The sequence below is a fragment of the Choloepus didactylus genome, chromosome 1 (assembly GCF_015220235.1).
Source record: "Choloepus didactylus isolate mChoDid1 chromosome 1, mChoDid1.pri, whole genome shotgun sequence".
Classification (NCBI taxonomy): Eukaryota; Metazoa; Chordata; class Mammalia; order Pilosa; family Megalonychidae; genus Choloepus; species Choloepus didactylus.
The window spans coordinates 249,079,276-249,101,164 of NC_051307.1; the positions used below are offsets into that span (position 1 = coordinate 249,079,276).

General features: G+C 51.4%; 2 protein-coding genes and 1 pseudogene across 3 annotated transcripts in view; 1 reads left to right on the forward strand and 2 right to left on the reverse strand.

Annotated features, from left to right (window-relative positions):
- The window catches only part of LOC119509458, a 34,992-nt pseudogene extending 13,434 nt beyond the window's left edge, over positions 1–21,558 (reverse strand).
- Positions 800–21,881, reverse strand: CHST13 (carbohydrate sulfotransferase 13). 2 transcript variants are annotated; one of them, XM_037803476.1, is made up of 4 exons: positions 21,443–21,535; positions 19,198–19,424; positions 7,837–7,919; positions 800–3,709 (listed from the first exon to the last, which is right to left on the reverse strand). In XM_037803476.1, exons 2-4 carry the CDS (start codon positions 19,394–19,396, stop codon positions 2,867–2,869), a joined length of 1,125 nt encoding a protein of 374 aa, XP_037659404.1. In that variant the 5' UTR covers positions 19,397–19,424; positions 21,443–21,535; the 3' UTR covers positions 800–2,866. The 2 variants fall into 2 exon arrangements, with proteins under 2 accessions (XP_037659404.1, XP_037659410.1); XM_037803482.1 differs by lacking the exon at positions 19,198–19,424 and having other exon boundaries at positions 21,443–21,881.
- Positions 21,662–21,889, forward strand: part of UROC1 (urocanate hydratase 1) — a 68,376-nt gene continuing 68,148 nt past the window's right edge. The window contains exon 1 of the mRNA XM_037803445.1: positions 21,662–21,829. The gene's annotated coding sequence lies outside the window, so the exon portion shown is untranslated. The remainder of the gene's footprint in view (positions 21,830–21,889) is intronic.

A 21,889-nucleotide genomic window follows, 5' to 3' on the forward strand; every position in this document is an offset into this window, starting at 1 on the left:
CCTATTTCAGCAAATGGGTCATGTCAGAGTGTGCCTGATACTTGGGTGAGCTCAGAGCAAAAGTCTTTGTGTTGTCCAAGTGAGTGTGCAACGGCTGAGCTGGCAGTGGCATGTAATAGTGAGGGAGTGTGCAAGGCCAGGGAGCTTGGGACAAAGATGGTGGCTCCTGGGTGGCACCTGCATGTGTCAACCAGGTCCCCAGTGCCCATCTCCTCTAGCCTGTCCCCAGGTGGGAACGGAACCCAGGCTGGGGTGAGGCCTTGTGGGGAGCCCAGGGGTAGCCACTAACCACCACTTCCCAGGTCCAGAGAAGCTGGCCCCTGATTCTCGCTCGCAGGGCCATGGACACAGAGGCAGGGGAGCTTGGAGAGGGACTTCCTGGTCTTCAGGCCCATTCCCAAGGAGGAGGAGCCTTAGCACTGGATCCAGCGGGGAGAGCCTGGCAGCCAAGTTGTATTAGTTAGGGTTCTCTAGGGAAACAGAATCACTGAGAGATATCTATGAATATAACATTTATAAAAGTGTCTCACACAACTGTGGGTATGCACGAGTCCAAATTCTGTAGGGCAGGCAGCAAACTGGCAACTCCAATGAAGATGTTTGATGAACTCCTCAGGAAACGCTTCACTGGGCAGCCGAAGAAGAAGTGAAGGTCCTCTGTCTGTCTCACTTAAAAGTCTTCAACTGATTGGATTAAATCCAGCTGATAGTATTCTCTCATTGTGGAAGACACGCCCTTCGATGATGTTATCAGTCACAGCTGCAGCCAATTGACTGATGATTTAATAAAACAGCCTGTTGGCTTCTTAACCAGCCACAAATGTCCTCGCAGCAACGGTTAGGCCAGTGCTTGCTTGACCAGACAGCTGGGTACCATCACCTGGCCGAGCTGACACATGAACCTAACCATCACACAAGGGGAATGGCGTGAGCAGAGGTCCCACAGGGGAGCGTGAGTGAGATGCCAGCCCCTGGCCACCCTGGCACTCACAGGCTGCCACGCCTTTGTGATCCAGCTCACTGGCTTCCCCATGGGGCACCCACAACTCAGGTTTGGCCTCATCCCTGCCAAACTGTCTTTCCCGGTTTTATTTCTGCTTTTGTTTTTCAATAACGTAAGCATGATTATTTAGCTGTACAAGGCAATGAAGTTCTGATCCATGAACAACAGGGATGAACCTTGAAGATATCATGTTGAGTGAAATAAGCCAGAGGCAAAAGGATAAAGCATGTGTGATTCCACTTATACACAAAATATCTAGAATGTGCAAATTCACAGAGACAGGATGTAGATCAGAAGTTACCAGGGATGAGGCAATAGAAGGAGTTATTGCTTAATGGGTGCAGAGTTTCTGCATGGAGTGATGAAAGAGTTCTGGTAACGGGTAGCCCAAAGCTATGAATGTAATTAATGCCACTGAATTGTATACTTGAAAAGGTTAAAATGGGAAACTTGATGTTATATATATGTTACCACAATTAACGAACAACAACAACAAAAAAAACCCTCAAGCACACCCTGCCTTGTTATTTCCAAAATTATGGCATTTTAATTTATTACCCATGGAAACTGAGAAAAGACACCCTATATTCAGCCAGTCACTAAGAGGACATCCAGCTCCTCTCAAGGATCCCTGTGGCTGGTGACCAGCCAAGCAGACTGATGACCCCTTGATTGAATTGGGGCTGTTGGCAGGAACCGGAGAGCTGGAGGTGTACACTGCAAATTCCAAACCCATTTTCTCTTACACACACACACACACACACATATGCGTCTAAGGCAGTGTGAACCAAGGGGCTTGGCTGAGCTGATCTGGGCTTTTGTCCTTGGCTCAGGCCAGAGTGAAAGGTCAAGTTTTCTCCAAGTTGCCCCTAAAGCCAGAATTTGCCTCCCTTCAGAGTATGCTCCTCTCCCCATTACTCCGGGGGGGGGGGGGGTCCCCACAACTGCAGTCTGCCATGAAGGTGACCCAGGCTCTCCCTTTACTCTTTGTTACCACCCTAGCTTATTCTAGTACTTGGCTGCAGGGGAAACTGAGGCACAGAGACTCAGCCAGCTGCCCCAGATCACATTGCCCCATGCTCAGAGCAACTGGCACAACAAAGGAAAGAAACTCTATAGAGTCAGAAAACACACATAAATACGCATGTATTTAAAAAAAAATATTATGACTTCCCCAGCTCACCAAGGTCCTAGAAAACTTGCCACAGTATTGCACTCTGGGCTCCACTGGCACACGTGAAAGCCCCAGCAGCCTGGCCAGGGAGAAGGAGCCCAGCTTCATGAAAGGTAGAGCCTGAAGGCAGCTTGAGGCTGTATATGGAGCCATGCCCAGCCTCCCCAGAGTCCAGCCAAAGCAGGACTTCTCTCCTCGGCTTCAGCTGTCCCTGCCAAGGGGGAAGAGGACCCTGGGATGGGCCAGAAGCCGCACTCAGTGTTCAGCTCTGGTGTGCGAAGTTCAGGTTCAGGGGCAGAGTCGAGAAACAAATGGTTACCAAATCCCTGCCCACTTAGAGGCCTGGAGAGGTGGCCACCAGCTGGAGCAGGTAGAGGACACAGACATCAAGTGACATGTGACATGTGGCATGGCAGGATGGAGGGGGGGCCAGGTGCACAGGTGAGGTCATTTGAGGCTGGGTGAGCTGCACCCAAACCTGCCACGTGAGAGGTAGGCCCAGGTGGGGCAGGCAGACCCCACAAATGCCAGTAGAATGGTTTTCAAGGTAGGGGCCCTCGGCCAGCAACCTCTCGGGTCTTGTCAGAAATGCACCGTCTCCGGCCCCACCCCAGACCTGCTCATCCAGAATCTCCAAGCCGTCTGGGCCGTCCCTCACCAGCCCGCTCACCTCCAAGAACCCTGGCAAGCTAGTTCAGCCGCAGATAAGCAGGGGCGGAGTAGTTGAAAAGCAAGAAGTCCATCTTGTAGAGATCGAAGAGGCGCCGCTGGTAGAAGGGGCTGATGTCACGAAAGAGGCGCGCGGCCTGATCGCGCGCGGCGGCCACCCTGGACCGCGGCGGCGCCGGGAAGCGCAGGCCCGGCGCGCCCGCCAGGCCCAGCACGAACGCCGCGTCCTCGGCCAGCGTCTCGAACTTGCCCACCACGTCGTAGCGCAGGCGGCACGGATGGCAGAGCGCGTGGGCGCGCTCCCAGTGCTCGTTGAAGGGCTCCTCGCGCCGCGTGCGCGGGTCCAGCAGGTAGGCCAGGAACTCGGCGAAGCGCACGTCGTGGCCGCGGGCCAGCGCCTCGGGGCGCGCGTGGGGCCGCAGGCGCCGGACGATGCGCGTGCCATAGCGCCGGTGGAAGGCCGCGTTGTAGGGCCGCGTGAACTTGTTGCGGTAGGCGGACGCCAGCCGTTCGAAGGGCTCGCGCACGAAGAGGAAGGCCAGGTAGGCTCGCAGGCGCCAGTTGATCTCGGCTCGGCTGAAGTCGGCCAGCGAGGGCAGGCGGCCCGGTGCGTGCGCCTCGTGCGCGGGGATGGCGCGCGGGTCGCCGCGGGCGCGGCCGCTCAGGGCCAGCAGCACGCGTTTCCAGTTGGTGCAGGCCACCTTGGGCACGTAGCAGTAGAGCAGGCCGTGCGTGTCGTCCACCAGCACGTGCCGCAGGTCCTCGGGTTGCAGCAGGCGCTGCCGCAGCGTGTGGCGGCTGCAGGCGCGGCGCAGCTGGTCGCGTCGCTGCCGGTGCACCTCGGCCAGCGGGGAGCGCGGGCCCTGCGGGTGACAGCGGGACGGGTCAGGGACTCCCCATTCAGGCGCTGTCCCTGTGGGCCCCGGGACTGGGCAGCAGGGAACCGGATGCCACAGGTCACTGTGATTTGGGGCCCAGGGACAGAGACTACACCTGGATTTGTGGGAAACTGAACTTAATCTTACCTCACTGAGGTGCTTGATACCCTGTCGGGCAAGCGCTTCAAGAATTATGAAGAACAGAGTAAGCCCAATTAAAGAAGCATGAGAGCCAGGACGTCAGGGTATTATATTCAACCTAGCTTCAGAAATTTCCGCTTGCGGCTCTTTACTAAAAGTTGGAGAATGAATCCAAACTGTCGCTTTAATTCCATGTACATAGAGCTGGAAAAATCCACCATAGCTTTGCAGCCACTTGCACGCTACCTGCATGAATTCAGGATAGTTTTTGCTTGATAATAGAATAAATTCATTTTTTATGAATTGGGATGTTCCTTTGGGACTTTTTTTTTTTTTTTTTTTTGGCTCCATCCCCATTCTTGCACTCCCACCCCCCTGGCTCCCCAGTGTTTAGGCAGGAAGCTTGCCCTCTGAGCCTGTCACTCCTCTGTGAAATATAACCACCAGTGTTTATCCAGCACTTACTATGTGCTAGACACCTGGCTAACCCTTGAAATAGATACCAATAGGAGGAAACCACTGCCCCCCTCCAGCCTCACAAAGACCCAGGCCACAGCCTCCAGGCTTCCCTCTCCTCTTTCTTCAAGTCCCTTCTGCCCAAAACAGGGTCCCCACTTCCAAGACTAACCCTTCCCTCTGGGGGACCTTTGCCTAAGAGTTCCTAGGGGAAAACATTTTGATTTCTCAAAATCACATTGAAAGTCTCAGGATATAATAAAACAAGACAGACAATAACAGATGTTGGTGAGGATATGGAGAAATTGGAACCCACATGCATTGCTGGTGGGAAAGGAAAATGGTATAGCTGCTTTGAAAAACAGCTTGGCAGTTCCTCAAATGCTTAAACGTAGAGTTACCATATGAGCCAGCAATTCTGCTCCTAGCTGTATACCCAAAAGAAGTGAAAACATACATCCACACAAAAACTTGTACACCAATGTTCCTAGTGGCATTATTCACAACAGCCAAAAGGTGGAAGCAACCCAGGGTGTCTATCAAGCAATGAATGGATAAATAAAATGCATTCTATCCATATAAGGGAATATTATTCTGTAAAAATGAGGGAAGTTTTGATACATGCAACAACATCAATGAACCTCTAAGACATTGTTGCTGAGTGAAAGAAGCCAGATGCAAATAGACACATATTGTATGATATGATCTCATTTATAGGAAATGCCTAGACTAGCAAATCCATAGAGACAGCAATTAGATTAGTGGTTGCTGGCAGGTCGGGGGAGGGGGCCTGGGGAGTGACTGCTAATGGGTCCAGGGTTTCCTTTGGAGTGGGGGCATGCTGGTCTCTGAACATCTGGGCAAATAAGTGCTAAATATCTTGATGGCCAAATTAGCCTCAGCCGGCTTTTTTCTTACTTGTAGCCACATGGATAGCAATACAGACACTCCTGTCCCCATTTTACAGATGATAAAACTGAGGCTCAGAGGAGGCGAGTTGCCTGAGGTCATGCTGCTGTGGAGTAGGGAAATGGATTCAAACTCGGTTCCCTAGGACCCAGAAGCCAGGGTATTGCCCCTTGGTCTGGGGCCACATGCTAGCAGCTGTAATCCTTAACTCCTCCAGCGGGGCTGGGTTCAGCTGCCTAGACTCTTAACCTAGCTCCAGCCCTCACAAGCTCTGTGTCCTTTGGCAATGTACTTGGCTGTGCCTCAGTTTCCCCATCTATAAAACAGGGATACCAATAGTCCCTATCATATAGAGTTGCTGTAAGGATTCAATGAGTTCACCGAATGAGAGTGCCTGGCATGCAGTAAGCAGATTTTTTTTTTTTTTTAAACTTTTTATTGTGAAAACATATGTCACAAAATTTCCCATTTGCAACCATTTTAAAGTGTACAATTCGATGGTATGAATGACATTTACAATGTTGTGCCACCGTCACCACCATCCATCAGTAAAACCTGTCCATCACCCCAAACAGAAACTCTGCACCCATGAAGCAATAACTCTCCATCATCCCACCCCCTGGTAACCTCTAATCTACCTTCTGTTTCTATGGCTTTATTTATCCTAGATATTTCATATAAGTGGAATCACACAATATTTGTCCTTTTGTGTCTGAATTATTTCATTCAATATGATGTCTTCCAGATTCATCCATGTTATGGCAAGAATCAGAACTTCATTCCTTTTTATGGCTGCATAATATTCCACTGTATCTTTATACCACCTTTTATTTCTCCATCATTTGCTGATGAACACTTGGGTTGCTTCCGCTTTTTGGTCATTGTGAAATGCAGCTATGAACCTTGTTGTACGAGTAGCTGTTTGAGTCCCTGCTCTCAATTCTTTGGGGTATACACCTGGAGTGGAATTGCTGGGTTATATGGAGCCTGAAGGTTTTTTTTGTGCATAGTCTTTTTCCAACTTCAAAATGCTAAGCTTCCAGGGCTTTGCTGCCAAACATCTCACTGGGTCTCAGGTTGTGAGGGGGACGAGCCAGCCCGTTCTGTCCCTCAGAAGCACCAGAGCTGCTGGAACTGAGGGCCCTGCTGACAGTGTGGTCTTGGAAGCAGAACCCAGTTTCACCGTAGCAATGCCCTGGGCTTGCTGTGTGGCCCAGGGCTAGCCAGTCACCTTCTCTGAACCATAGCTGCCCCTCCCACAACCAGGGGAGTTCTGGGTGCCCCTTCAGCTCAGCCCTTGGGACTTCGGTGAGTCAACCCCACCTCTAAGCCTGAGGGAGCTTTCTGAGACATGAGCCTGACCCTGTCACTCCCCGGTTTAAAACCCTACGAGTCTTTCCTACTGCTCCCACCCTCCCGCCATACCTGCCTTGCCACTGCTCACCTCTCCAGACTCACCTGGCACCCTTCTGTCTGATGTCCCCTCACCACCAGGCCTCTTGCACAAGCCAGCCCCTCTGCCTGCAGCCCTCAGCCCCTGCCCTTAGCCTCTTTAACTCTTTGCGGTCTCAGCAACCATGGCCTTTGTCGGAGAGGGTCTCCTCTCCCCATTTAAACCAGATCCTCATATGGGAGTTCTCATTGCACCCTGACCTTCTCCTTTAGAGCATGCACAGGTGCACATGGTGTGGGACATGGTGGGACATATCAGAATGATGCCTTCTGCCCACTGGCCTGTCAGCTTCTACAAGGTGGGGAACAGCTGTCTTGTTCGCCCCTGGAGAGCCTCAGCAGCCCGAACACAGCCTGGCATACAGTGGGTGCTCAAGAAGTCCTGTCTGCTGAGTGCCTGCTGTGTGCGTGAGCCAAGCCTGTGTGAATCTCTGAGCTGTACAATTGAGTGTGTGTGTGTGTGTGTGTGAGTGAGTGTTTGAAGCTGTGTGCAGTCCCAGCTGGTATTGCTTTGCTTGAGAATTACACAATGGTGGGGGTGGGGGTGGGGGCTTCCTGCACGTTTTCCGATTGTAGCAGGCACTAAAGTTTAGGGGTTAATTTAATGGTCTGGGTCTGCCTCCCTGCTGGACTATGAGTTCCCTGAGGGTGGGCATGGGGTCTGTTGTACCCTCTTTTATATTTTATATCTGCAAAACCTAAAACAGTGCCTGGCACAGAGTGCGGCCTTAAACTATTATTGGATGGATGGATGGGTGGATGGATGAATGGATGGATGGGTGGATGGATGGATGGATGGATGGGTAGGTGGTGATGGATGGATGCATGGATGGATGAGTGGATGGGTAGATGGGTGGATGGATGGATGGGTGGATGGATGGGTGGGTAGTTGGGTGGGTGGGTTGATGAATGGATGGGTGGGTGGGTGGATGGGTGGATGGATGGGTAGGTATAGAGGTGGAGGGAGACCCCAGGTCTCTCAATTTGATTTACCCTTGTCACTGTCCCAGGCATTTCCCTTCTGGACAAAGCCTGTGTTGCAGAAGAAGTCTCTGTATGTCCCATTGTGGATCCAAGGTCTACACTGGGGCTTTGGGCTGCCTGTGCTGGAGGTAGTGGGAGGCATCACTGTGGAGAGAGAGGGGTCCACCTACCTGGTCCAGGTCATAGAGAGCCTGCAGGGGGCTCCGCCTTCTCCCGCTGAGCCAACTGGAGCCTAGGTCCTTGTTTTCAAATGCTGTGGGGCACAAAGAGAGGGGCGTCACTGCAGTGTCAGATTGGCTAGGGAAGTGGGGGATGGAGGGCTTGGCCAACTCACCTAGGGCACATTTGCCCCACCTCCAGGACTTAGACTCCCCACTGTGTCCTGCCTACCTCCTGGGTGGAGCAGGGTGCCCTGGCAGGAGTCACAACCCAATGGGGCAGGATCTTTGGTCACTCCTGCCCAATGTTGTTCCTTCCAGAGTTGAAGGGTGCCAGACAGGAGGGGTTGAGAGGAAATTCAGTGCCCATCCCACTGCCCCTTGGGGAGGCCTGACTACCCAAACTTACCTCTACCCACCCTCGTCTCATGCCCACCCCTGGCAGCCCCATGGGTCTCAAGGCACTCTCCAACCTGGCTGGTTGACCAGCCTTTCCAGATCTGGGGTGTGGACAGTCACAAAGGACTGGCAGCCATGGAGCTGTCACAGCCAGGCTTTCAGGGGTGACAGTGCACCAGGTGAAGTGACCCTCTTTGAGCCCCTATAGCTGCCTGTACTTCCCCACCAGTGCTGAATTAGTAACTAAAAACAATAATAATAAAAATAAATAAAAACCTTCCCAAAGAGCAAAGGCCAGGACCAATGGCTTCACTAGTGGATTCTATCAAACTTATAAAGAAGAATTAGCACCAATCCTTCACAGACTCTTCCAAAAAGTAGAAAAGGAGAAAACACTTTTAACTCATTCTAAGGGGACAGTATTACCCTAATATCAAAATCAAAGACATTGCAAGAAAAGAAAATTACAGATCAATATCCTTTATGAATATAGATGCAAAAATATTCAAGAAAATACCAGGAAATCAAAGCCAGCAACATACAAAGAAGAATTATACTCCATGACCTAGTGGAATTTATCCCAAGAATGCAAGGTTGGCACAACACATGAAAAGCAATTAATGAAATAGGCCATATTAATAGAATATAGCACAAAACCACAATTGTCCCAATAGACACAGGAAAAGCACTGGACAAAATCCAACACCCTTTCATGATTAAAAAACAAACAAACCTCAACAAACTAGGAATAGAAGGGAACTCCCTCAACCTGAGAAAGGGCATCTACAAAAACCACACAGCTAATATCAAAGTTAATAATGGAAGACTGAAAGGGTTCTCCCTGAGATGAGGAATAAGACAGTGATGTCTGTTCTTGCCACTTCTATTCAACATTGCAGTAGCCAGGGCAATAGGAAAGAAAAATAAATAAAAGGCATAAGGTTGGGAAGGTTTTTCTTCTACCTCTATTAGCAGATGATGTGATCTTGTATATAGAAAGCCTTAAGGAATCCACACACACACACATAACTAGTAGAGTTGATAAACAAGTTCAGCAAGGTTGCAGGATACAAGATTAATAACACAAAAATAAGTTGTATTTCTGAACACTAGCAATCAACAATCCAACAATGAAATTAAGAAAACAATTCCATTTTCAATAGCATCTAAAAGGATAAAATCGTAAGGAATAAATTTAAACAAAGTGCAAGACTCATACACTAGAAATTACATAACATTGCTGAAAGAAATTAAAGAAGACCTAAATAAATGGAAAGACATTCCATAATCATGGACTGGATGACTTAATATTGTTACAGATTCAATGCAATCCCTATCAAATTCCCAGCTGCCTTTATTTCTTTCTTTATTTTTTATTTTTTGCAGAAATTGACAACTCATCCTAAAATTCATCTGGAACTTCAAGGGATCCAGAATATCCAAAACAATCTTGAAAAAAGAATAAAGTTAGAGAACTCACACTTCCTGATTTCAAAAAACATTGTACAAAGCTACAAAAATTAAGACAGCTTGGCATAAGGGTGACCACATAGATCAATGGAATAGAATTAAGAGTCCAGAAATAAACCCTTACATTTATGGTCAATTGATTTTTAACAAGGGTGTTGTGCTGGTTTGAATCTATGATGTCCCCCACAAAAGCCATGTTCTTTAATGCAATCTTGTGGGGGCAGACTTATTAGTTTTTTGATTAGGATGGGACATTTGATTGGGTTGTTTCCATGGAAATGTGACCCATCCAACTGTAGGTGAGGCCTTTAGATTAGATCATTTTCATGGAGTGTGACCCTGACCATTCTGGGTGGGTCTTAATTAGTTTACTGGGGTCCTTTAAGAGAGCTCACAGAGAGAAGGAGCTCAGAGAAGCTGAGAGAGACATTTTGGAGAGACACTAAGGTATATAATCCAGAGTTTGCCCCCAGGAGAAGCCAAGAACCAACACAGACCCAGACACTTGGAGACGCTTGGAGATGCAGACAGAAAGACATTCCGAGATGCTAAGAGATGAAACCCAGAGTTTGTCCTGACGAAGCTAAGAGAGGACTCCTAGATGCTTAGAGAGAAATGGCCCAGGAGAACCAAGTAGAGAGCTCAGAGAAGCTAAGAGAGACAGAAGCCCAGAAACATTTTGGAGAAAGCCATTTTGAAACCAGAACCTGGGAGCAAAGGACGAGCAGATGCCAGCCACATGCATTCCCAGCTAACAGAGGTGTTCCGGACGCCATTGATCTTCCTTCAGTGAAGGTATCCTCCTGTTGATATCTTAGTTTGAACATGTTTATAGCCTTAGAATTGTAAATTTGTAACCTAATAAGTCCCCTTTATAAAAGCCAATCCATTTCTGGTATTTTGCATAACAACAGCTTTAGCAAACCAGAACAGATGCCAAGGCAATACCTTGAAGGAAGGATAGTCTTTTCAACAAGTGCTGCTGAGACAACTGGATATCCATATGCTAAAGAATGAATTTGGACACTTACCTCACACCATATACAAAATTAAACTAAAGAACAAACAGATCAAAGACCTAAATGAAAGAGCTAAAACCACAAAACTCTCAGAAGTAAGCAGAGGCATAAATCTTCATGACCTTGGATCAGGTAATGATTTCTTAGATATGACACCAAAAGCACTAGTGACTAAAGCAAAAAATAGACAAATTGGGCTGCACCAAAATTAAGAATGTTTGTGCTACTTGGGACACTGTGATTGGCTGACAGTGGATCCCAAAGATATATCCAGGCCCTAATCCCCAGGACCTGTGAAGTTAACCCTATTTGGAAAAAGGGACTTTGCAGTTGTAACGAAGTGAAAGACATTGAGATGAGATTATCCTCAATTATCCAGGTGGGTCCCAAATGCTGTCATAAGTGTGCCTATAAAGGAGAGGAGGAGCGAGATTATGCAGACCCAAAAGAAAAGGCCATGTGAAGATGGAGGCAGAGATGGGAGTGACAGTCAAGGGACACCAAGGAAAACCAGCAGCCACCAGACGCAAGGAACAGATTCTCCTCCAGGACCCCAGGGGGACCACGGCCCTGCAAATACCTTGATTTCAGACCTCAGCCTCCAGAACTGTGGTAGAATAAATGTCTGTTGTTTTAGGTCAGTAAGTTCATGGGACTTTGTTATGGGCAGCCCTAAGAAATTAATGCAGACACTAACAGTGAGGGGAAAAGATAATTCAAAGAAGGGGAGAAATAGTTGCTGATCCTATATCTGATAAGGGATTTGTATCCAGAATGTATAAAGAACTCTTACAAATCAATACAAAGTTAACCCAATTTAAAAATGGGCAAAGGATTTGAATAGCCATTTCTCGGAAAAAAAAAAAAAGATAAACAGATAACCAACAAGGACATGAAAGAGTCCCAACATCATTCGTAGTTAGGGAAAGGCAAATCAGAACTGCAATGAGATACACCACTTCACCCCCATCAGGACAGCTGTAATGCCAAAGACAGACAATAACAAGTGTGGAGACATTGGAATTGTGGGAATGTAAAATGCTGCACTGCATTGTGGGACTGTAAAATGCTGCATTGTGTTATGGGACTGTAAGATGCCGCCTTGCACTGTGGGACTGTAAGATGCCGCATTGCATTGTGGGAATGTAAAATGCCGCATTGCATTGTGGGACTGTAAAATGCTGCATTGTGTTATGGGACTGTAAGATGCCGCCTTGCATTGTGGGAATGTAAAATGCCGCATTGCATTGTGGGACTGTAAAATGCTGCATTGTGTTATGGGACTGTAAGATGCTGCCTTGCATTGTGGGACTGTAAAATGCCACATTGCATTGTGGGAATGTAAAATATTGCACTGCAGTGTGGGACCCTAAAATGCCGCACTGCATTGTGGGAATGTAAAATGCTGCAGCCACCATGGAAAACTGTTTGGGCATTTCCTCAAAAAGTTAGACATGGAATTACTGTATGAGCCAGCAATTCCACTCCTAGGTCTGTACCCAAAAGAATTGCAAACAGGGACTTGAACAGATATTTGTACACCAGTGTTCATAACAGCATTATTCACAATTGTCAGAACATGGAAACAACCCACATGTTCCACCAACTGATGAATGAATAAACAAACTGTGGTGTGTCCATACAATGGAATAGTATTCAGACATAAAAAGGAAAGGTCTGTTACATGCTACAACATGGATGAACCTTGAAAACATTATGTTGCATGAAAGATGCCAGACACAAAACAACTTATGTTGTATGAGTCCATTTATATGAAATTTCTGGAATAGGCAAATCCATAGAGGCAGAAAGCAGATTAGTGGTTGCCAAGGGCTATGGGGAGGGGGGATGGAAGTGATTGCTTAATGGGTACACTGGGTTGCTTTTTGAAGTGATGAAAATGTTCTGGAATTATATAGTGGTGATGATTGCAGAACTTTATGATTATACTAAAACCCAATGAATTATACACATTAAAAGAGTGAATTCTATGGCAGGAGAATTATATCTCAATAAAAATAAGTAAATCATTTAAAAAGAATATACCCAAGAAACTTCTATATAAACCTAATTTACAAATTTTAAATATATCCAGTGACTATCTTACGATATTCTGGAATTCCTAAGAATGTTGAGTATTCCTGAGATGAGTATATTCAATCATTCAGGAATATGTGAGAAAAAGAATATATTCATAAGAGTGAATGATTCTCTGACCCTTGGCTTTCAACAAAATGAAGAGTCTTTCCAATGCTGCCAAGAACAATACCGTCATTGAAAAGAGATTCCAGAACTTTCCTTTAGACAACCTGGAACATTCAGTGAACACATCTGTTGATGGACTGGCCCGGAGCCATGGTTTTTAGACTTCAGCATGCATGGGGGCCTGTTAAGACAGATTTCTGAGTCCCACACCCCCAGAGTTTCTAGTCCAGTAGATCTGGCGGGGGGTGGCTAAGAGTCTGCATTTCTAACACGGATGCTTCTGGTCGCCAGAATTGGATTCCGTTCCTGGTAGGTAGACCAGCACCTGCCACATGATGTGTGCTCAGTGAGGTTGAAATGAATGAATGGATGAATGAATGAATGACAGTCAGATTGGCCTTGCCTGTTCTCTCTACACCTGCATCCCACTGTCCCAGGCCTCTTGCCTCTGCCCCCTTCAGCCACTCCACGCTCCAGGAGCTGTCCCTGCAACAAGGTCAGGGCTGGTCAAGGGGGTACTCTCTGTACCCACTCAAGGCACTCTCTGTGCCGAGGGCTACAAAGGAGGCTGAGGTCCTGGCCAGGGACTGTCTGGGCCTTGGGGTTTCATTGATGGGCCCAGGACTCAACCCTCAGTCTCCAAACTTGAGGTCAGGGGACCTCAGCTGTCTTCCTAGCAGCTGGACACATCCCAGGAACACCCCTGTCAGCAGAAAATGAGCAGAAATGCTGGCTGGATCCCTCAAAGTGTGAGCGAGGCCCCAGGCTGGTGGCCGGCATGTCTGGCCACCTGCCACTGGCCCAATTATAGAAACAGCCGCCACCAGCTAAGCTGGCCCCCCCTTAGCACAGTCACCATCCCACAGCCCTGAGAGGGGACTCATCCTTCTCCCCGTTTTGCAGATGAGAAAGTGGAGTCTGCAAGGGGTATGGCCGCTGGCCCGAGGTCACCAAGACAGGCAGCACCCTGGCAACTAAGAAGCAAGCCCAAAACCCAGTGTCTATCCCAGGGCCCCACAACATGGAGGCACCCTGCTTTCCGGAAACACCAACGTAGGGCTTCTCATTTCCTGGCCAGACCACAGCCTGCACAAAAGTGGGTCTGCACAACAGATCCCAGGAGCCCAGTGGGTGGAGGGCGGGCACCAGAGAGAGGCCCAGAATAGCATCCTGAATGGCCCATGATTACAGGGCTGGGCTGCCTCTGCCCCGCTCCACCCCTGCACACCACAGGCCTCAGAGGCAATCACAGACCAGAGGGACAGACACTGGGCCAAGGGAAGGAGAGGGGGATGGGTGGGCTGGACACAGAGGGTGGGTGGATGGATCCAGGAGGGTCAGCAGGGGAACTCTGGAATCCAGTGTGTCCACTCTACAGCCTCACTGCTGGGGCTCTGGGACTGGCCCCTAACTCCACCTCCCATCACCCCAAGCCCCTTTGGCTTGTGTCCTTTGCCTCCCAGCCCCTCCGCTGGACTCCAGATGCCAGGCCCGCTGTCAAGGCCACTGAAGAACAGACGGGCCAGGAGGGGCCATGCAGGCAGCCCCCGACCCTGCTCTGCCAGGGAGGGATCTTAGGTCTGGAGCCGGAGAACAAGGGCAGCCCAAGGACACCGTGCAGAAAATCCTAAGGGGCTTTCTGCTTTGAAAAAGGAAACGGAAACAGCAGGAGGTTATGGAGGGAGAGAGAAAACGAGGCATGGGAAATGGAAGGGAAGGTGGGGGAACCACAGACAAGACCAAACGCCAAGCTCTTCTAGAACAGCCCTGAACAAGGCAGCTTGGATGAGGAGCACAAGGCATGAGCCATCAGCAGCCTGGGAGATCCCAGGACCCGTGCCGCAGGGGTCCAGTCCCCAGACTCCCAAGCTGGCTGTGGTCACCAACCCAGCTGCCCAGGGTGAGGACCAACCCCGCATCCCCGGGTTTCCTGCCCCTCGTGGGCATGGTGCCCTGTGTGGCGAGGGCCGGAAGCTCTTAAGCCAAGCTGAGCAGCCAGCAAAGGGGAAACAGGGCTTTTGCTGGGTGGGAGGAGCTGCCTGAGGTCCAGCTAGGATCCCTGGGCATCTCAGGATGGGCAAACCCTTCCAGGAACTTCCTGAGTGCCTGGAACTGTGCTAAGTGCTTTCTGTATGCGTCACAACCAGACTGGAACCCAGGCCCCTGGTGCCACGTCCTTCTGCTTTGTGTGTGCCCACTCGGAGCCATGCGTCTGCCAAGACCACCCTGCACGCCCCCACATCTGTCCTCACTGCACCCCCAGGCTGGTTGTCTTCTCCAGTTCATTAAATGATGATGGAATTATGGGCCAGTGTAGGGGGGATGGGAGGACTAGCTGCTCAAGGTCACCCAGGCGTGGTACAGGGACTGGACAGCTACATTCTTGGCAGATATGGGTGAAACCCCACGCCTAAAACACAGAAGTGTGATCAGCCATTCTTGGCAACCCAGCTCCAGCCAAAGAAAGGGCTGTGCAGCTGCTTGTAGGGTTGGGGGGCATGGGTCATTCTTTAGACAACTGGAAACTTTGCCATTTGGGGACACTGTTTGGTGACCCCTGAGTCTAGGGATCGAAGATTGCAACACATGGTTTCTGGTTAATAAGTTCTACTTGGTCCCGGTGTTGCAAGAGCAGATCCGCATGGGCAACCAGTCCAGGTGACTCTGACCCCACGGTGAGCCTGCTCCTGGGGGCCCCCCCAAACCAGGGCCTTGCTACCGGGATCTGCTCTGCCATATTCATTCCCCCCTGAGGGGCTTTTCCTGTATGCTCCAGGGTCAGGGACATCCCTTCTGGCCATCTCACTGTCCAAAGGAAGAACGATTTGGGCAAGGCCTTCACAAATAAAAAGTAATTCCATGGTTTTTTTTTTGTTTTGTTTTTTTTGGCATGTGGCCGGGGGAAAAAGAGAGATCTCTCCATTTGGGTTGAAAGTTCACACTCTGCTGAACCCTGCAAACCATCTGGAATGACTGGATCATTCTTGGGTGTTAGTCCTGTTGGCTCTCCCACCAGAACGTGTCAGAATCCCACTGTTTCTGCCTCCTCAACCATACCCACCTGGGGCCAGCCCCATCGGCAATCCGGGACCTCACAGGAACCTCTGATTTCTACTCCCTCCATCCTCTCTTCCACCCCTTGGTGATCCCCAAACCCAACTGGCTTCCCACTGACCACCTGCAAATTCTGATTCCTTGCCAGGGCTCCTCCAGCCACATCTCCTACCCTTCTTGACTTGATCACTCGGTTTCAGCCCCACTGACCTTCTTGCAGCTCATTCCCATTTGGGGGCACTATTCTAGCTGCCTGGGTAAATACTTCTCATTATTCCCATCTCAAATGAAATGCATCCTCCGCAGAGAGGGCTTCTCCAGTTATAGTCTAAAACAGCACTCCACGCCGTGATGGTTCACACTTGTTCTTTTTAGTTCACTTGCAACACTTATTTCTGCTGAAATCATCTAATCTGAGTGTTGGTTGACTGCCTGGCTCCTCCAAATGGAGGGTCAGCTCTGTAGGGAAGGGGACCCTGTCTTGTCTGTTTTTTCTGTGAATCCCTGTGCCTTGCCCAGGGTCGATGAATATATATTTAAAGACTGAAGGCCCCCATGGCCATCAGGAGAGCACCCCAACTTCTAGCCTGCAATTCAAGGTCATTCATGATTGGCCCCTAACTTACAGTACCTTCTGGCTTCACCCCGACTCCCTTTCATGAACCCCAAACTCTGCCCACAGAACCTCCCTTAACACCCCAGCCCATTTCACTCCCCCATGCTTTTGTCTGTGACATTCCCTCTGCCCTCATTCCCTTTTCACAATTTTCCACTCGGTAAACTCCTATGCAACTTTCAAAACCCAACCCAAATGTCCCTGCACTGGAAAGTGGAAAGTATAAGGGGTTGGGGATTTAGGCTGGGATTTAAATACCAGCTCCCACATTCCTAGCTGGGTGACCTTGAGAAAGGTCACTTCCATTCTCTTGAGCTCAGTTTCTTCCTTCACAAAATGGGTTTAGCAATTCCTACTCTGGTGGGTTGTCCACCCTTCTAGCTTTCTCACAGTTTTCTCTGGAGGCTTGGAGGTGCCTCAGAGCTTTGGACACTGTGGCTGTACCTGAGAACAGACAGCAGCATGGTGAGTGTCTATTGATTTCGCCCACAGCAGCCACTTCCCCTCCTTTTGCTAACCCCGTCAGACTTCACTTGAGGAGCAAACCTGCCTTACAGTCAGTCCATGTGGTTCTGATGGGCTGCCCTATAACCATAGCTGCTGGGGGAGGCATGTGACCCAGGCCTGGTCAATCAGAGCATTCTACCCCTTCCCACCACAGCACCTGGCTCAGAGGTGAGCATATGTGACCCAGTCCCTGCTAGTGAGATGCTTCCTTGGGACTTTGGCTGGAACTTTGACCAGGACTTTGGTAAAGAAACCCTCTCTTTTGGGTGGGATTGCTAAACTGGTAGAGAAAGAAGCTGCCACAGAGAAAAAGCCAAGCCTGGAGCTGAAGACATGGTTTGAGCCCCTGGATCCATCCATGCCTGAAGGCAGCTTCATTTGGACTTTTCAGTTGTATACACAGATAAGTTCCCTTTCTGTCTTGAGCAAGTTTGAGTTGGGTTTGTCTTCTCTAAGATGGATGCTGCCTGTGGATGTTTCCCAATGCCTGGTTCCTCACTTGCTGGGATTGGGGTGTGCAGGACAGGGCACTGGAACTCCACTAAGCAAGGCCTCAGGGTAGGGGGAATAACCTGGGTTGGCTGCAGAGGGGCTGAGCGGGAGGCAGTGGACACAAGGCAGCGTGAGTGGGTTCAGCTCAGCCTCTTCCAGCTGCCCCAGCAACTGCCCCAACTTCAGCACTGGAGGTGTCTGCTGCTGAGCCACTGCTCAGCTTCAAAGTCAAGCCCATCTCAAGCTTCCCTGACCTGCCTCAGTCCTAGCAATCTGACTCGTTGGTAGCCACTGGGCATGTCTGCATTTATTTTGCATGTGACCAAAATACTGGTATTTCATTAAAAACTACAGAGGCCTGTGGGGCCGTGACACTGCCTGACTGCGGGCATCACAAACCCTGCACACAGCCTGGGCAGTGGTCTCTGGTGGCTCTGGGCCCCTGATGTGCCGGGAGTGGGGGGTGGGGAGGAGTGAGTGTGAGCCAAGGTCCCTACCTAAGGGTCCTGGGTTCTTCCCCCTGAAAATCCCCAAGGAAAGAGGAGGTGGGAGGAGGTCTCAGTGAAATCACATCACCCTTGCCAAGAAGAGCTGGGCTCTCAGAGAAAGGATGTGGCCTGGGGGAAAAGGAGATGGCCATCCAGCCAGGAAGGGCTGTGGTGGGCTTCGGGGCTGGGAACAGGTCCTGCACCCACTTCTCTCTTCTGCCATCCTCCTTCTACATCTTTCCTTCCCGTCCCCAATTCCAGGGTGCTCTGTAAGTGGTCCCACATCCCCTTGTCTTCCGCCTCTCTAGGACCCTGCACACTTGGTCAGCATTGGTGGTGGAGTGCTGGGGCCAAGGGGAGCCGGGGTGAGCTGCTCCAGACATCCCCACCTGTCCAGGGTCTCTGAGTGCCCCCAGGGCAGCAGGAGCCCGGGGCTGGAACTTGCAGCCCTGTGGGCATCCCCCTGCCCAACTCTGACAATGCCTCCTGCTTTGGAGAAGGAGGGGACAGTCCTGGACCCGCCCACCTGGGATAAGGAACTGAAATTTGGTGCATGCCTTGGAGCCCACATGTCAAGACCAGAGACCCTCAGAGGCCACCAACCGTCCTCCTTTGGCTCCCTTTGGACTCGGGCTCATGGCTGCGGGGAACCTCTCAGGGAAGCTCAGGGGCCCACCAAGGCAGTTAGTTTCCAGAGATGCAGAATAAATGCTCCCAGGCTGGCTGCACTCTTTGCAGCAGGACCCACCTCCAAAGCAGGACGGGTGTGGCAGGAAAAGCCCTCTCCAGCCCACAGATCTCCCTCCCCTCTCTTCCACTAAGCCTGAGCCACCATCAGCAGCACACCCCTCATGTAGGCTTCTGAAGTCAGGGCTATAAATTGACCCTTGGGAGGGAGAACTGGGGTTTGCATGAGTGTGGCAGGGGTTAGGCTTGGATGAGCTGGTTTGATTAACCCTTCCTTGTCCAAAGTCACCCAGTGGAAGCAGATGTCAAGGAGGGCTTCCCAGACCCCATACAGGGAGGCTGGCCTGGTGGCTGTGGGCAGATGTGAGCAAGGCAGTTAATGTGGGGACTCATTTGTGAACAGAAGTTTCCCAGCTCCTATTTGGATTAGGCTAACCTGAATGAGGGTGAGCCTTCATCTGTTTGATTGGAGGCCTCATATCGGAGGGGAAATTGGACACAGAGGTTGGTAGGAGCCGGAAGCCAGCAGAAGCCAGAGAATGGGGCAGACCATCGTTGGAGGGAGGTGCAAGCTCAGGATCCCCAAGGATGTTGGCAGGTAGGCACCAGGATGCTGCCAACTTTGGAGGAAGCATGATCTTGCCTCAATGTTGGATGTCTAGCCTTGAAACCAAGAGATGATAAATTCCTGTTGTTTAACCCAACCAGTGCGTGCTATTTGTTAGAGCAGCCCTGGCAAACTGAGACCCCAGGGGTACACACTCTCTGGCAGGTTCTCCCGGAGTTGCATACTCCCATCGACTCTTTCACACATATACTCACACCTATATCTGCCCTGCCCCAGGCACCGGACAAACATTTGTCTAAGGAGTGACTAGGTGGGCAAAGAGACTGTCATGGCTACACATGCCAAGACTCCTGGGGTCACAGGCACCCCAGACTGTGCCACAGGCCACTGGGCTCAGTGAACACACGAGGAGCACCCCCGTGAGCCAGGAGGGACCCCCCCACCCCCAAGACACCAAAACAGCTCATGGATTAGAATGGGGGGAGATGGAAGGAGTAATTGCAGCACCCTCCCTGGGCTTGAGGAGGCACCCAAGTCTGGTTAGCTGTGTTCGCACATGCAGGGGACAGTGTGAGGGGTACAGCAAGTAGGCACAGCCTGGGTGAGCATTAACAGGCCCCTCTCGTCCACACCCTGGCCTCCCTCCGGACACAGTCAGGGAGGGTTGGGTGGGTAGTGGGAGAATAACGGCACGGCGTTCCTCCTAATCCCGATGGCCAGCATGGGTGAAAAGGCTCTTTTATTTCTGCCTATGATCCCACTTCATTTCACCTGTGCGGAAATACTGTTTGCAAGGACTGAGCATGCCCATTTTATCGACAGCAGTGCTGAGGCCCTGAGAAGGGAGGGCATGGGACAAAGGCCCTCAGCAGGTAAGAGGCAAAGCTGGAATTTGAAACCAAAGCCTGGAGAATGACTCTTGATGTCGTTTCTGCCACAATACCTTTAGCCCACCAACCTGGGGGACCCTGCCCAGTCCCTCGATGGCCAAGTAGGGGGCCTGGGTGTTGGCTGGAGCCACCCAGAGAGAGCCATAGTCTCTGGGTCCCATGATTCTCCCAGAGCTGACTGCTGCTTGGGGTGTGTGGGGGGAGCAAAGAGCACCGCCCCAACACTCCCCTCCAACCCCACAAGGAAAGGCAAGTGGAGCTCCAGGCAAGTGCAGGAAGCTTGAGCCCCAGGCAGATCATGAAACCGCACTTTGGCCATCCACAACTCCCCTCAATCCCTCCAGCCTCAGTTTGCCCATTTGTAAAATGGAGACAATAGTAACGGAGACCCCTCTCCCCGCCCAGGATTGGTGGGAGGGTTTGAGGAAACGGTGCAAGGGGAGATTCAGTGGCACGCCTGGCAGCAGCAGGTATTCCAAACTAAAAAGCCTTGGTCTGCTGCCTTAGTTTCCCCAATCAGACCACATCCTTCCCCAAGTCCCTCCCAGTGTGGATGTCAGGGTGGAGCAGGGAGCTCCAGGGGCACACATCTGAGCTGAAAAACAGCAGTGCCCACTGCACAGGTGGACAAACTCCCTGGGATGGAGAATAGTGGAGATTTGCCTCCCAAGGGGTTTACCCTTATAGCTAGGGGCTTCTGGGGCGCTAAGGGGGGTGGGGATCTCTTTGCCCTCCACCTCTCCCTGGGGTCTCCAGGTTGTGAGGTCTCAATGATCACTTCTCCCCTGCAATGGGAAACCAACTCCCGATGGGGAGATGGGTGTGTGTGGGGGAACTTTTGCAGGGCCCTGGGGCCTGGGTTGGGGGGGGGGTGCGTCAGGAGGCTGCCTGGGATCAATCAATCAAACATTTACATGGCACTTAGGGTCAGGATTCAGGAAGGATCTGGAGATGCAGGCAGAAAGCTCTCCTGACCACCCACCCCCCAACCCCAGCCCCGGGGGAGACAGGAGGTCCCCCCCCATCCCCGCACACACATACTCCGTCCTAGAGATCAGGGCGCTGGTTGTCCAGGTAAGGGGTTAGGAGCGGGGTCGCCGCCAAGTACCTGTCCTGCGCCCGGGCAGTCACCCCGCGACCTGGCGGAGCCTCACTTTGCCCGTCTGTGAAATGCGGGGTTCCCCGCGCGGGGAGCGGAGGTAGGGGTCCCGCGGGGCACTCACCAGAGCGCAGGGCCCGGCGCGCGCAGCACAGGAGCAGGAGCCCGGCGCCCAGACACGCGGCCACCAGCAGGCGCCGCGGCCAGCAGCGCCTCCCCATGCCGCCGGCTGCCGTCCCGCTGCTGTCGGGGCCGGGGCGGCGGGACCGGGTCCCAGCCCTGTCCCGCCCCGCGGCGCGTACCAAGGCAGCGCGGCGCGGGGGTGAGAGGGCCTTGCTTCCGGGGTGGGGGGCGGCGGCCCGGGGAGGCCTGCCCCACCAGCCCCTGCAACCCGCTGGGGACCCGGGAGCAGGGCGACGGCGGGGCAGGCGGGCCTCGTGCCTTTTCTGCGCGCCACCCACCCGATCAAGTGCGGCAGCCGTCCAGGGCGCCCGAGGAGGAGACTGAGTGGGTAGGTGGGGAGCCCGGAGCCGGAGAGGGTGAGCCTGACGGTCCTAGTGGGCCTGCCGCC

Bases quoted from the DNA above. Each gene is read 5' to 3' on its own strand.
- CHST13 (XM_037803476.1), bottom strand. From the start codon at position 19,396: ATGCTTCCTCCAAAGTTGGCAGCATCCTGGTGCCTACCTGCCAACATC. The intron at 7,920-19,197 runs GTTAGCCTAATC...TGTGCCCCACAG, and splicing joins GAAGGCTCACCCTCATTCAG to CATTTGAAAACAAGGACCTA. The intron at 3,710-7,836 runs GTAGGTGGACCC...TGTCACCCGCAG, and splicing joins CTCTCTATGACCTGGACCAG to GGCCCGCGCTCCCCGCTGGC.